The sequence below is a fragment of the Gavia stellata genome, chromosome 2, assembly GCF_030936135.1.
Source record: "Gavia stellata isolate bGavSte3 chromosome 2, bGavSte3.hap2, whole genome shotgun sequence".
In the NCBI taxonomy this organism is placed as follows: Eukaryota; Metazoa; Chordata; class Aves; order Gaviiformes; family Gaviidae; genus Gavia; species Gavia stellata.
The window spans coordinates 60660707-60676014 of NC_082595.1; the positions used below are offsets into that span (position 1 = coordinate 60660707).

At 42.8% G+C, this 15308-nt stretch overlaps 1 protein-coding gene across 1 annotated transcript; it reads right to left on the reverse strand.

Annotated features, from left to right (window-relative positions):
- Window positions 1–9: 9 nt before the first annotated feature.
- CCN6 (cellular communication network factor 6) lies at window positions 10–14752 on the reverse strand. The gene is made up of 5 exons (XM_009819787.2): window positions 14703–14752; window positions 4075–4340; window positions 3405–3647; window positions 684–877; window positions 10–291 (listed from the first exon to the last, which is right to left on the reverse strand). Exons 1-5 carry the CDS (start codon window positions 14750–14752, stop codon window positions 10–12), a joined length of 1035 nt encoding a protein of 344 aa, XP_009818089.2.
- Between the last annotated feature and the right edge of the window lie 556 nt (window positions 14753–15308).

Sequence of the window (15308 nt, forward strand, 5' to 3'; positions counted from 1 at the left end):
TGTGGCTTGTCATAAAACTTTGAGTTCAGAAAATATATCTCCTGGAGCACTGCAAATCCTCTGACATACACAAGACGTTATCCACATCATCTTCCACTTAAAGAAGCCTTCCTTGGGACACTCAAACTGTACAGTGATCATCTTGGACTTATTAGGTATGCAGCACCTCTTGTCCAAGCACACCCCGCAGAAAGTTAATTTGTAGCTTTGAGTAGTTGAGCATCCGGAAAAAAATAGTTTTTCTGCCGTAGGAAGCTGGAATGTCGGTTGACATGTTTTTCCTTTTGGAATCTTTAGTATAGAAACAAAGAAAAGCCTGAGGTTTTACACATTAAAAACAGAACATGTAAGAAAAAATTGCACCATTTACATAGAAATATCTTGAAAATCATTCCTTCTGAAAGCTGTCTCATTTTTCTTTATCAGCCAACAAATAGAAAATATTTTCTGAGTGACTGAGCACCAGGACAGCATTAGCAGCACTTATATTTCAGGACATTATTTTGTTTGAAATTACACATCCGTAGCTTACTACTGAAACCTAAAGACTGAAGGTAGAAAACAGAAGAGTTATTTTAAAACCCTTAAAAGGAAGTAATTTTATATTAGCAGTTGCTAATACATCCATTTTCTCATTACTTCCAATATTTTCATTTAGGAAGTAATTTTATATTAGAAAGTACCTTTATTGTCTTCAATGTATTGGTCAGACAAGGCCGGATGTAGCATAATCTCTTTTCTTTTTTCATTTCACACTGCCTGTTGTCGTTGGTCACTCTGCTGGATATGCCTATGCCACAGGTCCTGGAACAGGGTGTCCAGGGAGTTGCCTGTACTAGGCACTTTTTCTTCAAAACTAGTGGTAAGCTTCTGTAAGCTAAGAGAGCAATATGTTATTTATGCAGCAGAACAGCTCCAAAAGGATTAATAGAAAATAAAAGGTTAAGCATTTGATTTCTGTTCATGAAGGTGCTGTTGTAGGTAAGTCTAAAAATGAGGCATAAACAAAGTTATACAGAAGCCTTAGGGCTGAGCTGCTGGTAAAGTTTACTGACGCTGGATGCTCAGATCCTAGCAAGGACTATGAAATTGGGGGGGTCATACAACACAGGCAGTTTAATGTGATGAAAATGTTATGTGGAGAGAGTTATTTGTGGAATTTTTCTGAAATGTCCAGAATCGAAGAGACATTGAAAATTATTTAAGGCCAAGCATGGCTTGAAAAGGGGTCCTGAAAACATTAATGTTGGTTTCTTTGTAGATACTGTGAAAGCTTTGGGTTTTGTACTGAGGAATAAAATTCTCCAGTCACTTCCTAGATGTCACCAGAAAGCCTATTTTTTTGATGAATTAGGGCTGGATTAGGTGGAGTACACTTGAAAAAAGAAACAAAATTGCGATGCGAAAGTTCATGGTGAAACTCTGCAAAAAACCTATGTGGAATCTATGCATTTAGGTAAGGGTATGGGCAGAATTACAAGGATACCTGCAAAGTAGACAGCAATTTAAAGATCTCATTGCAGCAAGCAGATTAAAAGCCTGTCACAGATCTGCAACAAATAAAGGGAAGTTAAATGGTTGATTATACGTGATATGTCTTTAAAGTATGACCTGTGTACATCCCTATGTATCTAAATTAGGTAAATAGAATTCACAACAAAAGCCAGAAAACAAAGCAAGAGCAGTGAAATGAAACTTAGCATTTGTTGTCCATGCTAACAGAAGAAAGTATTTTCAAAATAGATATTGGCCCATTGAGGCATTCATGGAATTAATGCACAAGTTGATGTGGTACTTCACTTCTGCTGCTCTGGGAGAGGGAAGAGGGAAGACCTCGCTTTGAAACAAAAATTTCAAAGTGCTTTTGTTCAGAGGGTTTGTATCACCTGAAGAATAGCATCCTTCAGCACGTACAGCCACCACAGGGACGGGCTGCTGGGTCCCTGAACCAAGTCAAATAGGATGTGTGCTTGGCAAGCTGGGTATCTTTTCTCAAGATTATGTTCTGCAGTGGATTCACATTCCTGAATAAATGCTGTGAGGTGCAGTGTTGCAGTCTACTCACCGAAAGCATTACTGAAAGTTGGACTTCAGCTTTTGGATCCATTAATGTGCTACAAAGTAAATGTCTTAATGTAGTTCTCCAGATATCTGAAATACCCACAAACCCAATTAATATATTTCATGGGGTCAAATGGTTTCGTTGCCATTGTTTTCAATGCGTTACGTTCTCTCTTTCATCAGATTAGCAACGTTCTCTAGAAATGAAGCCTCTCCTCATTGGAAGTCAGTTGCCTTACTGAGTGCGTTTTTATACACAGCATGAAGTATACTTCTGTAAAAAGGCTTTGACATTAGTTATAGGTATTGTATCATAATTTTGAAGTAAAGATGAGCTTCCTTTTTTATTTTTACTAACTGCTTATATGTTAGAAGTTGTCCAAACTGAACTTCAGATTTTGTAAGTGGGTCTATTTATCTGCAGATTGACTTATGTATCTATCTGTTTACTCAGCAGACTTTTACAAAGATTTTCGGAGAAGCTTAGCGATCCCTTTATTTTTATTTTATTGATCCATGATGATGATTCAGGCCATAATTCAAACTGCTGCCAAATAAATGGCTCCGCTTTCTGGTACCCACATTAGTTGTAGTGAAGATGAGTTTCACCATGGAAACTTACACTTGCACAAGACAGCACAAGGGCAGGCAGCTGTGGCCAGGGAAGGGCCAGGATAGCTGCTTCTGGCAATGGTGCTTCCTTAAGGTGTAAAAGAGAACTACAGTGTCAGCAGCAGGGCAGGAGTGAGGTTAAAGGAAGTATCAACTGACCCTGGTAGAACTGCCTGCATAACTGTTGTATGATTTTGATCAGACTGAATAGAGAAGAAATTGGGAGGAGGGTTGTCCTTGCAGTGACCTGAAATTTTGTGCATTGATGAAAGCTGCAAGGCAGTCTTTGTAACTTTCTGCTTTCTATTGAAAGAAGAGGGCTGCAACATGTTAACGTACGTATGTGAAAACCAAGACTCCCTACCACCACAAAGCAGGAGAAAGTGAGACAGCTCCCAGGCTGTGAAATGGCTCTCCACCAGCAGCCCTAATTAGTCTGATCTGATGAGTAGTAAAACCTCTGCAGAAAGACGGGTTGAAGGTAGCTTTGGCCAATTCCCTGGTGACGGAAGCCAAAAGGCTTTTTGCTTTTCATATTCATCAGGTTTAGAGAAAAGAGTCTGTGACCTAAGAGTAAGAGGGGTAATTGGGACAGACCAGTCACCCTGGCAATGGCCTTCAGCAAGAACTGAGAAATTGCCAGTGCACTGCCTGCCTGGCTGCTGGAGCCAGGGACACTAAATGCAGCAAGGCTCGTGTACAGAAAAGTTTACCAGTGTAGCCAGGCACACCTGACATCAGTCTGTAGTTTGTTGATTGAAGCTGCTTGTGCTGTCCTGGGCCACAGATGGATTGCCCGGGCTTCTTTCTGCCCATGACCCTGGTGCAGGGACTTGCTGCTAATCTTGGTGTGAATACAGGTGTACATCCAATTGCACCACTGACACACAGGCACTTGTAAAGTGGGTTAGGTTGGAAGGTCTGCCCATTAAGATAATAAACTCCATTGAGCTCACATCCTACAGCTACCAGATCTGCAAATGGTAAAGAACAGTTACTAACACAAGAGGAGCACGTGGCTCCTGCTTACAGAGTGCTAAAACACGACCAGCCTTTACTGCACCCACAGCTTCGAGTTCTTCCTAGCCCAAGCACGTATTTTTTTTATTTATGCCCAGTAGTAACTACAGCCGCCTAACTTTAAATCCGTCATCAGCATGTCTGCAAATAACAGGCTTGTGCACAACGAACTGGTTTCACCAGTGCGTATGCAGCTAAGTTTAAAGACAGTCCCAGCCCTGCTCTCAGATTCTCTGACTGAGCAGCTGGAGGACTAAATTAGGATCAATTGCCTAGCACAGAGCTGTGCAGCACCAGCAAGCAGTTTTCCTCCAAAACTGTTCACCTGCCTGGTCCCACCCTCCTGGATTTCAAGTAAGGGAACGTGAAAGAACAACTTACATGCACACACGCCTGTTTCATACCTAGGCTCGTCTTCTGAGTAGTCGCAGTAGAGGCCTTTGTGGGGATCACAGATGTCTGCTTCATTGCAGGTCTCTCCTGACTGCTTGGCACAGATCTTGCAGCAGCCACAACCGTCCTTCACCAAGCTTACCCCAAGGGTGCAGGTTGGCACAGGCGGGCATCTGCATGGCCAGCGACAAACCTCCTTGCGCTGGTGGACTTCGCCGGTTTCTGAAGGTTTTTCTCCAGGCTTCACTGGTGGGCTGTGGAAAAACTTACACACAGTGGGATATTTTGAGAGCCAGATGCATTATGCATAGCTGGGATAGCATACAATGAAGCTGGGATGGAAAAATCTGTTGCATGAAGACACTTAACATTTCTCATCTCACAGGATCCAAAAAGTGTGAGGCTGGGAGGTTTAGGTAGGAGACAGAGGACCTGCTTCATCAGTCACTGTCATGCACTGAGCTGTCGTTCCACCAGTGAGCCTGGCCTACTGCTTGTATGAAACACAATTAATTGGTCTTTCCTTTGCCTTCAATAGAACAAAACCTGTAGTAGAGCTAAAGTAGGAAAAAAAAGTGTTTTAAAGTAGAAGGTGGTTTTATTTTAAATAGTCCTTCCCACAAACCTCCCATCACATTAGTCAGCTTTTGACTTCTCCCACTGTTTGACAGCCAGCCACTGCCCTGTGTGCCACTTCACTTCTGATGGCAAAAGCCTCTTAAAATAGTAAACCTCTTTTGAGTGTTATTTTTGCTCCAAAATTTGAGTAGCTGTTTGGGAAGGAGCATTATAGTATTTACAAATTCTCTTGTGCTAGACACAAAAATTGAATCCTAATAAGGGAGGCTAGCAGTTGCACTGAGCTTAATAGGTCATTTTCTAAGAGTGTATCTATTTGCATGAGTAAGTGTTCACTGAATCCAGGGCTTACACGGCAAAGATGTATCTCTAAAAGAGATTTGTATCAGCAGTAGGAAGTCAAGATCTAGCCAGAATTTACAGTTTTCCACATTCTGTCCAGAATTCATGTCTTTTTTTTTTTCTTTTCTTTTTTTTTTGAGAAAAGGAAGTCCTAAGTAATTCTTGATGGGTTTATTTTTCTGAGACATGGGGGAAGATTAAGTCAGCACAGAGTGTGAAAGGGTCTATTTGAGATAGCTATATTCTATCTGCTTTTTTGAAGAACTACATCTAAAACATAACAGTTTAGATCTTGGCATTAAATCTTTTCATGCTGTTGATTTCAGCAGAAATGCAGATCATGATACAGTTATTCATCGCGGATGACTGGATCCATAGTTAAGTGGGGGCACACACAGCGCTTGGCCACTGCTACAATGTAAGGCTTGGGAGCTGCTCTCATCAAGCAGCTCTGACTGCCCAAAGAGCAAGAGGGAAAGACAAGGTCCAGCCCCTCATCAGGTGCCCGTATCACCATCTAGCTTGCAGAAAAATGAATATATATATAGATAGCACCTATATTTTTTCTGGGCACGTGAAGCCCCATCTATCCATTTCTCTGTGTTCCTCCAAACTGCAGGGTGCTACTGATGTAGAAACCACCTCCAGCAGAGATGCTAAGGGAAAGCTGGGGAAGGGGTCACTCGGCTGGGTTTCCTTTCAGTTCTACTTTCGAACTGGAAGTATCTGCAGAATTCAGCATTTCGTATGTCATATCGCATGAAAGCTCTCGCAGCATAATTGAGCTGGCCTAATTGCATGCAGCAGTAAATGACCTTTTAAAAGGCTTTTTTCTACCACTAATTTCCATTTTTCACGGTCATTTACAACTATACTTAGGATATCTTAATCCGCAGCTACTAATGAAGCTCCAAAGTAGTAGCTTTCAAGTTCCTTTGGCTGAATGATTTTTAAGATACATATTAATTCACAGAGGCAATTCATATAATAAATGAATATTAAACAATGTCAAGTGATATTCCATGCAGCATGCAGAAGATAGACAGTCATAAATGTGTTATTTTGTTAATCATTTACTGATGAAGGATTTCTTCTAATCCTTTTTACCTAAATGCAGCAATAATACAGAAACAAATAACTTAAGTAGACTTTTTTTTTAGGCAGCTAAGCCTTTCCGATAAACCACAATGTTAATTTGGTGAACGTGTGCATTGGAGTGTAAAGGTTCTTAAAGGCTTGTTCTGGAAACAAGACACACAGGTGTTCCTATACATTTAACAGTGTTCAAGACTGTATGGTTGCTTTAGGAAACACTTCTGTGCTGCTTTTTTTCTTTTTAAGCAGAGTATTATTATTAGGAATTTGGCCATGTGCCAGCTCTGTGAGGTTATGTGGCTTAAATCAGATACTGCGTTTCAAAATGAGTATGTGTAGCAGGAAATAATCCGTGTGCTTCGGCCAGTATGTTTAATTTGTATTACAAATTAAAATGTGCTTTAAATTTTCAGAATTCTACCTAAGCAAGTGCTTTTTCTCTCCTTTTTTTAGGGAAAGATGTCAACTGAAAGGTGTGATACTACAAAGTTTGCCAGTAAGAAAAACACCATCAGGCAAATATCTGAGAGTTTTAACTGTGGAATTACTGAAAAGCTCAGTCTACCTGAAAAATCCTCAAAAGTCTATTGACTTACAATGAAAATTTAAAGTTTGCCTGTAAAGTTTACAGGCCAAATATTTTTCTAATCCTTGCTTCCCAAAGTTTCTATACTAAAGCTATCCACCTCACAGAAGCCCACTGCATACTTTTCCTGATCCTGTGGGCGGATCAGAAAATGAGACCATTGTGTAGGAACCCTTCATGTGTTGTTATTTGTTTTCTTATGTTTTAAAGATTGAACAGGGTCTGTATGGCATAAATAAGCAAATAGCAGAAGTCGGCAATGTATTATTGCTAATGTTCGGTTATCTTAGTCTGGCTTTAAATATGCAAAAAGTTAGCAGAGGGAGAGAGTCATTTGAAAATTCTCCATTTGACATTCATCTTGATCGTAAAGGAAAAATACACGGTGTACAGGTAAAGTGGATCTTCAAAATTAAGTAAATAAATAATGAAATTAGCCTTTGACACAAATACCTTCAGCAAAAGCTATCACTTAAAATTTTCTTATAAGAGACAAAGCATAACACAGCCCGGGAGCCTTTCTCATTTGTAAAACTAGCCTGAAGTCAGGTCACTGTGTATATATATCCATCTGGAATATAAGCATGGACAAATATTTACTTTCTTACTGCATCAGATAACCATTTGTGCTTATATTAAAAAAAAAAAAAAAAGCAGCAAGGTCACTGACAATTTAAGCTTCCCTAACACTTTTTTTTCCATCAAATCGTATTAATGTACAGATTAGAGAGAAAAAAATACCGAAATCAGGACTGATGCAGTAAATAAGCTGCAAATGAAATTTACTCAGGAGTGGGGAATGGCTCCTTATTCTTTATGAGGAATTTGCTTCTCTGAAATTTATTTTGTCATTAAGCAAATAAAAACTTTAAACCGGGACAGGGTGAGGAAGGGAGAAATCTTTTTCTTCTTTTTAATGAACTTACCTGTTGCGTACAAGGGATGATGAAGATGGTGGGAAAAAGGAGCCACCGCATGTTCCTGCACATTCAGAAGTGAAACTGGGAGATAGGGAACAGGCTGCGCTGTGTCAGAGGAGGCACTGAACACAAAGCTCTCCTCTGTCTCCCTTGCCAACCCTACTTTCCCCAGCACATGCACGAACACATACACGCATTCACACTTGAAATTCTCCGCTTCATACAGAACCAGCTTCACACGGAAATTTCCAACTGATCTTCTTTTCTCTGGCCGGCACTAGAATACAGATTTTTCACACCCTGTTTGATCCCATCCAGCTGCTTCAGCAGATTCTGCCTGACTTAATTGAGGTCGGGTGGGGTGACATCTGATTCTTAAAATCTTGCTGCTGGAAATGTAGTGTTATTTTTAACTTATATCTAAGTCCATATTACAGGAATTTCTGAAGTCTGAAGGGCAGAGCCCCAAATACATGTATTTTTTGAGGCAGAGAAAGCAGCGTTTCTCAAAATCTCTAATGTATTGTGCCTAGCAGAATCACAGCGTAAAAATTCAGTGCATGCTTTCTAAACAGAGAAAGAGAGATACTATAGTGTGTTACAACGCTAGTGCATACTCTGCACTGCTTCTTTCCATGAAATCCTAATGGGGAAACCCAAACTACAAAGTACTTTTCCCTGAAGTATGCACCTTGTCTTACTGCCATGCCACCGCGCTTAAACACAAAACCATTCCAATCTCCAAATTTCCTCCTCCCTAATACTACCGAGGTGACATGCCTGATTTTTAGGCAAACAAGTGAGGGTCTCCGGGGTAAGATAAAAGCTCCACCCCTGCAATAGTGATGTTGGTGGTGCCCTGGTGAATGCTCCTCCTTTGCGTTTGTCCTCGCTCGGTCACCTCCTGTGAAGTCCAACAGTTACTGGGGGAGGCTGCCAAAGCCCACGCTCGCACGGGAGCTGTGTGTGGACAGAGGCAGCAGTGGGAGTATCGAGGCAAATCCGGCCCAGGGAATTCTGTTTTGTATTTTTTTAATTTGTAAGAGCTCTGCAGTTACAAATTAATCCTGAACTGCCCTTCCAAACTCTTGATCATCAGCTGGAAATCACTGAAAAACTGCTCTTCTTTAGGACATCTGCTTTGTCACATACTTCAACATAAAGTCCAACCAATACCTAGGTACCAAGTGGATGCTGCAGATCAGTTAATTTCAGCGGCGTTACCCTGAGTATGCATCTGTGCAGACCAGGTCTGACTCAAGCCTGTGTTTCCCATGATGAACATAGCACCTAGGTTTCTCAAAAATCTCTTCTGTATGCTTTCAAAACACAGCTTGTTTCATAGGGTCAGAGGATAGTTGAAGTTGGAAGAGACCCAGGAGGTCTCTAGTCCAAACCCTGCTCAAGCAGGGTCAGCTCTGAGATCAGACCAGGTTACTCAGGGCTCTGTCTATTTGGGTCTGAAAAACCTCCAAGGGTGGAGACTGCCAAACCTCTTCTGGGAGCCTTTCGGAGTGATAATAATGAGCAATGCAGGCTGTCCAAGGAGATCCCAGGAACAGTTTTCTCCTGCAGACCCAAAGACACCCCTTTCACTCTCCAGCCTGGAAGAAGTGAGGAAGGTCAGAGGACTAGGACATCCATTCTCCTCCTCCTAGGGCTGCAGGGAAGCACACAGCATTCATTTGAAATTGTTGTTCCTCTTTGCATAACAGAAATAAAGCATGTGGCCAGTGCAGGGCTGCAAATGCTCTGTATGAGCTGGCAAAGACTGGTCTGCTGTGGATAACGGTCCCCATTCTCGGGAAACAGGAGACAGATGTTCCTGCAGGATTATCCATTTGGTTTACATGGTAAATTTGTTGGAATTCACCTGGAGAGCACAATACCTTCAGGACTGGAGAAAGAGACTTAGAAACTGGGGTTTGAGTATAATTAAGCTGACTGATTGATAGAAACTGTTGGGTTTGGGAGGGGTGGGAGGAAGGTTCCTCCCTGAGGAAGACGTTCTGGTGGTATAAGACATTAAGATGTGATTTTATGTGGCTGGATCGTTGCCCACCTGTGTGCAAAGCAACCGGCGTGCTTCTTCAGCCAAGGAAGGGCCTGCTGCTAGAAGCAGCACTCCTACTAGTAGAACTCAGCTCTCCAAAGCAATAATGTGCCTTCTTTGCCTCTCCCTAACAAATGCATTAACTGAGGCTGTCTGGAGCTTGCAGTACCTGCAGTACTGAACCCTGAGTGTATTTAATAAGGAACCATAAGACCACAAAGACAGCAACACAAACTCCTTTGCATAAACGCACCAGTTCTTTGACTTAGTATTAGAGTCTGTGACTCTGCTAGTATTGGCTCTGATTTAAATAAATGGAGGCTGTGTGCCCTTTTCCTCTCTTGCAGATCTTTAGTGATCCCCCACAACTTAAAAATTAATGCTCTTAATGCCATGTCCAGACTCAGCAATAGTTTGTCTGTATGCATCTTTCTTACCAAATCTCCCTTGCAGATTTGATTATATAAAGCATCATTCATTTCCTGAACTAAACCTGCTCTGTTATCTGGTGCCATTCTAATACTACCCTGAAGGGAAATGTAATTTGGTTGTATATTCAGTGATCTCTACGTACTGCACAGATTTCTTTGGTGCCGAAAAATCATCTTCCTGTCTGTGAAATGCGCCATGTAAATCCATTGTCTTAAGAGATGGAAAAGTATGGGATATAAACCCATAAATGAATACAACCATGCATTCTAAGAGGATACCCTGTCTTAGATGAAATGCCAGAAGTATTCATTATTGGTACTTGTTATGCACCAGGATTTTCAATACTCCCTGCCGGGCTTGGTGGAGTTATTGTGGCTAAATCCAGGAAAGCCAGGGCTGAGTTCAGTCATTCCTAATAACGGATGTCAGTCCCAGCCACACACCAGAGCTGGGGGCTTATCTTTTGGCAGGAAGGTTTCAACATGTTGTCCTGTTTTGTCGCTCTTTGTACATGAGACATGTTTTTACATGTTTGAGATTTGTTACAAAGAGACTGCTCTGTTTCAGTCGGTCAAACCTACTGTCTGCGTCTCTTTGCTCAAAAAAATAAATAAATGAGTAAAAAGAAATAGGCACATTATGTGACAACGTATTGCCCTTGGCTCACCCTGTCTCACATGCTGTTTGCTCACTCAAGCTTTGCAAAGAAGCAGCCTTCCTCAAAACAACTGCGCTCCAAAACCACCAATAGACTTCACCAAGAGGTACGCTTGCTATTGACGGCAGCTTAGCCACACCGAGGCACAGACATCTGCCTGCTGGGAGCAGCAGAGTTTGCTCCCGGGCAGCATGGCGTGCCCCAGGCCCTGGGCTTAGCCATGCTCAAAAGTGTGGTGAAGTAACCAGCTGGGTCACTCAGGCTGAGCGCTGCGATGGTCTTTGCAGAGGAGCCACTTGTCCACCACCGACGAGCTCTTGTGAGGTCCGTCCCTTCTTGGCTGTTCAGCGATTCAACTTTCGTAAATTTGGGCCATTTTTGCTTCTCTTCAAATTGTGTTTCAGACATGAGTTGTACTCAAAAAGGTTCCGTACCTCTCCTCCTGGAGCACCGCCAATAACAGCACATTCCTCACTGCAACTGAGTAAGGAACTTCTCCTGAGATGACAGGGATATTGCCAATGGGACAGAAATTCATCTTGTCCTTTATATCCACTTCAGCAAGGCCACGTGTGACACTGAGATCACTGTCGGAGGGGTAGAAATGCTTTGCATAAGGCAGCTCTAGTATGTTCCCCACAGTGTGCCACTGTTTCTATTATTTCAGCTATTGTCTACTTCCAAACTAATTTATAAAGCTTCTCAGAGCCATAAAATGCTGCCTCATTTATGAAGATACTTACACGCTGATTTAAGATGTCTAAGTCCCACTTTCAAAACTTGCTTATGCAGGTAGTTGTCTATATCCTATTTTCTTCTAACAGGCCTTACACCCAGAAAAGATGCCACAAAGTGCCTATATTCCTAAGGACACATCTCTGAAATGTTTTGTCTTTCCATGACCGTCAACCATGTGAAACAAGAAACTCTCAGAATTGTTTAAGTTGAATATGCGTTAGCAAATAGAGGCTGAGTTTTTATTTTTCTTGTTAGCAGATCATTTAAAGATATCTACGTGCTGAACAGGCTTAGCCGACGCTCTGCCCAGCTCTGAGGGGCAGACTCTGTGCAATCAATCCAGAGAGGCACAGACTATAAAATGCAGGCCAGGAAGAGTGAAGACAGAGACAGGAATAAAAATGAAGACAAATTGGGGACCCACCAAGCAAGGCAAAGAAGCGTAACTGTGCTGAGCTAACCGATTACACCCTGGAATTGGCCAATTCTGCGTCCAGTGCAGCGGCTCTGCTTTCTCTTTTTGATTTGATGCTGAATTCACTGTGACAGAATAAACTCGGATCAGCCCAAATCATATTTGCAAAGCAGCTTTTCTCCTCACAGCCTGGCTCTGGGGGCCCCCCAACACCGGCAGCTCCAGCCTCCCCTACCCTTCTCCCCCGGGGGCTGGCCGGCGCTTTGCAGAGCAGGCAGCCAGCTGCTCCTCGGGGAGAAGCGCCGTTAGGATAAATATTGGAGCACGGCGGCTAATCCCGCGTGTCAGGAGACACGCAAACTTCCACCAAGGCTCATACGATTCTCAAAGGGTTTCCATTGTTAGTTATAGGAGGAAATAGTAAAGCAACTTCCCAAACTCCTGGGCTATTTACACATGTAGTTTGTGTGCCAGCTAAAAAACATCCCCGATGGAAATGAAAATAAGGTCCCAGCCAACGTCTTACCCAAATCTTCCTTGAGGGGAGGGCATGGGAGAGACACAGAAAAAGAGTTGTATTTTTTCCCAAACCACTGGCTGGGGATATTTTTTTATGTTATTCCCAGTACATACTTTATCAACATTTTAAAAAACATCCCGCCTAAATATTGGAGTATTCCCACTGCTATCGCCAGATTATTCTGGCACAAAGTCAAACTCAGAAAGATAAACTCAGCTCTTCAGTCTACAAGGAAAGTACGTGATGCTCTCTCTCTACAGACCCAGAGACACCCATAAATCGCCATTTTGCATGGCAAGTGTCCCAGGGAGTGAGAAACCCCCAGCAAGAGGAAAGGAGGCTGCGCCCACCCCTCTCCTTCCTGCTGGTGCAGTCACCGCCACCTCTCTCCTCTTGTGTACAAAGAAAGTCACCTCCACCTCTCTCCTCTAGTGTACAAGGCAGCTGCTCCAACTTTCAGGGCTGAAAGGATTTGCTCCTTCATTGAAGGGGTCCATTAAAAATAGCGGAAGCTGGTGGTGAAGAGTCCAAAGAGCAAATGCTGAGTGGGCGCTTCGGATCTGGTGACAGCCTGTCTTCAGGCTCTTGTAAGGGAGGGTTTCAGAAAGGGCATAAAGGCATTCTTGTCCCAGCCCTCAGGCTGCCTCTCTTAGGCTCTAAAAAGTAATGAAGTATCCAAGACAAAAAATCTATACCTCTTTGTTGCAAGGGTATGGAGAATAGTGTGAAATTTCTTTATTTTTCTACGTGAGAATCTCACCTCAGCATATATGTATGAAAGAGTGCAAAAAACCATGGGAAACTCAGTTTCAACAGCCATGTTTGGTTTCTTTTCCATTTCCTCTATATAAAAAGCATCAAAATCTACAGAACATCCAAGCAAAACCCTAAACCAACTCGAACTCTCCAGAGGGCTTGCAAGGTTGCCTAACATGTGAGAAAATGTTGCCAAGTTGTGTTGGGTTGACCACCCCAGCAATTCAGGTGCATAGTTACGGTTCCTTTTTCATGCCTACAGCAGAATTCCCTGTAAATCATCAAGGAAAATGAAAATAACCACCTCTGTTGCACAGCTGCGTCCATTTACTTCATCCCAGTTGATGGGATGAAGTCATCATCGGTCCAATTAATGTGCCCACCACCACCACCAGGCTGAAGTAAGGAGAAGAGATGGCAGGCAGGGTTCAGCTGGTGGGTTGCCCAAACCTCATTTGCCACATGGGTGGAGGGGGGAAAGAAAAAAAAGCAGGAAGGGGTTAAGGCAGAAGTCTTCTAGTGAACAAGTGTGCCTGGCTCAGTCATCTCCAATCCGGGAAAGCCCATGGGAGAGCTCAAACATAAACAAGTGAATAATGTGTCCGAGATCCAAGGCTCTCAGTACCATTTTGCAGAAAAGATTATTTCATTTGCATTTTGTATAAATTAGTCATGACCTATTGATAGCTACAAAAGTCTCCGTATTGCTTCTGCAAAAATTGGGCCTCAGAGATGTCGCCTTACTTTTTTTTTTCCGCATTAAAATTCTGGCTCCCCATGTGGTGGGAGCCATGGTGCTGACTGCTGGTGGGACGATACAGTGGCAGAAAGCGAAACCAGGGAAATTTAAATGGGAAAGAGGAGAGAAACAGAATGTTTAGTGCTGCTGGAGCCAAATCCGTTCATGGGGCCATCTTTGGAGCTGGTGTCCCATCATCGCTGCCCTGACCTCCTGCCCCAGCTAGGGCTGAGAGGTGCAGGCGCTGCACCTAACGCCTTGTCTTGCCTCACCTGCTGACTGGTTGCCAGAGAGAGGATGCCCCGGAGGTACATGCACAGATACCCAGGAGGCCTCTGGATGAACCAGGCATGGCCCTACACTACAAAGCTAAGAAGAAATTAGGAAAAGAGAAGAAAACTTTTCCAATGAAATTAAAAGCAAGAAAGATATTAGGGTTTTCTTTTATATATCCTCAATAATGCATGGATCCCTCAATCCCTGTCTTTTAAAATCTCTTGCAGGCCACCTTAAATTCAGTGGAGAAGTTCTCGGTCTTGCATTAGGTACAGCCCTGCCATCTGTCGGATTTTGTTTTAAAATTAAACACTTGTTTAATGTAAGAAAAAAAACCCTGACAGCAGTTGCTTGGTTTTTTATTTCAGTCAAATATGGGTTTGCTTTCCTAAAGGAGTTCAGAAACCAGCAGCAACCCTGACATTTCCTGGGGAGTCCAGTTAATCCGGGGCCCCATCCAGACAGCCTGCACCCAAGGCTGAGCTCCTTCTTCAGAGCCCATCTCACCAAAGGTTGTAACCAGATTCCACAATGGCAACATCCCACTCTGTGGGCATCTTCCCACATGAAAAGGAAAAGGTTGCTTTTAAGGGAAAAAGGTTGGGTTTTTCACCTAAGACTAATGGATCATTTGTCATATCTGTTTGTCTAGGCTCCAGAGAGACTTTCTGGGAGAAGAAGACCCGGGTACTAAAAGACCTTTTAACCTAACAAAGGGATAAGAAGACCCAGTGATGGGCATCTCAGCCAGACAAATTCTTATTAGACACAAATATTTAACAGAGGATGAACTATAATGCAATATATGGAGGGAAGTGGTTGGTCTCTGCCTTTTGGGGCTGAGATTCCCATATATGTCCCCTGATGGGGACAGCTACATGTCAGCTAGGGACCCTTTCTGTCTCTGGAGAGCAACAGGCACTTCCACAGTGCAGTTCATTTCTTCAGATGGACACTTCATCCTCAGGAGGAGATGAATCACATCCTTGAAGTACCTCTATACCTTTTTTCTCTGGTGATCATAATGGGAGCTTGGGATGACATCTGGTCAGAGAAGTGTGCCTTTTGTGTCTAGGCATCTCTCTGGCAGAACCACTTGAACAAAACACAAAT

Bases quoted from the DNA above. Each gene is read 5' to 3' on its own strand.
- CCN6 (XM_009819787.2), bottom strand. From the start codon at position 14,752: ATGCCCACAGAGTGGGATGTTGCCATTGTGGAATCTGGTTACAACCTT. The intron at 878-3,404 runs GTGTGCCTGGCT...TTGCTCTCTTAG, and splicing joins AAACTACAGACTGATGTCAG to CTTACAGAAGCTTACCACTA. The intron at 292-683 runs GTACTTTCTAAT...TCTATACTAAAG, and splicing joins ATACATTGAAGACAATAAAG to ATTCCAAAAGGAAAAACATG.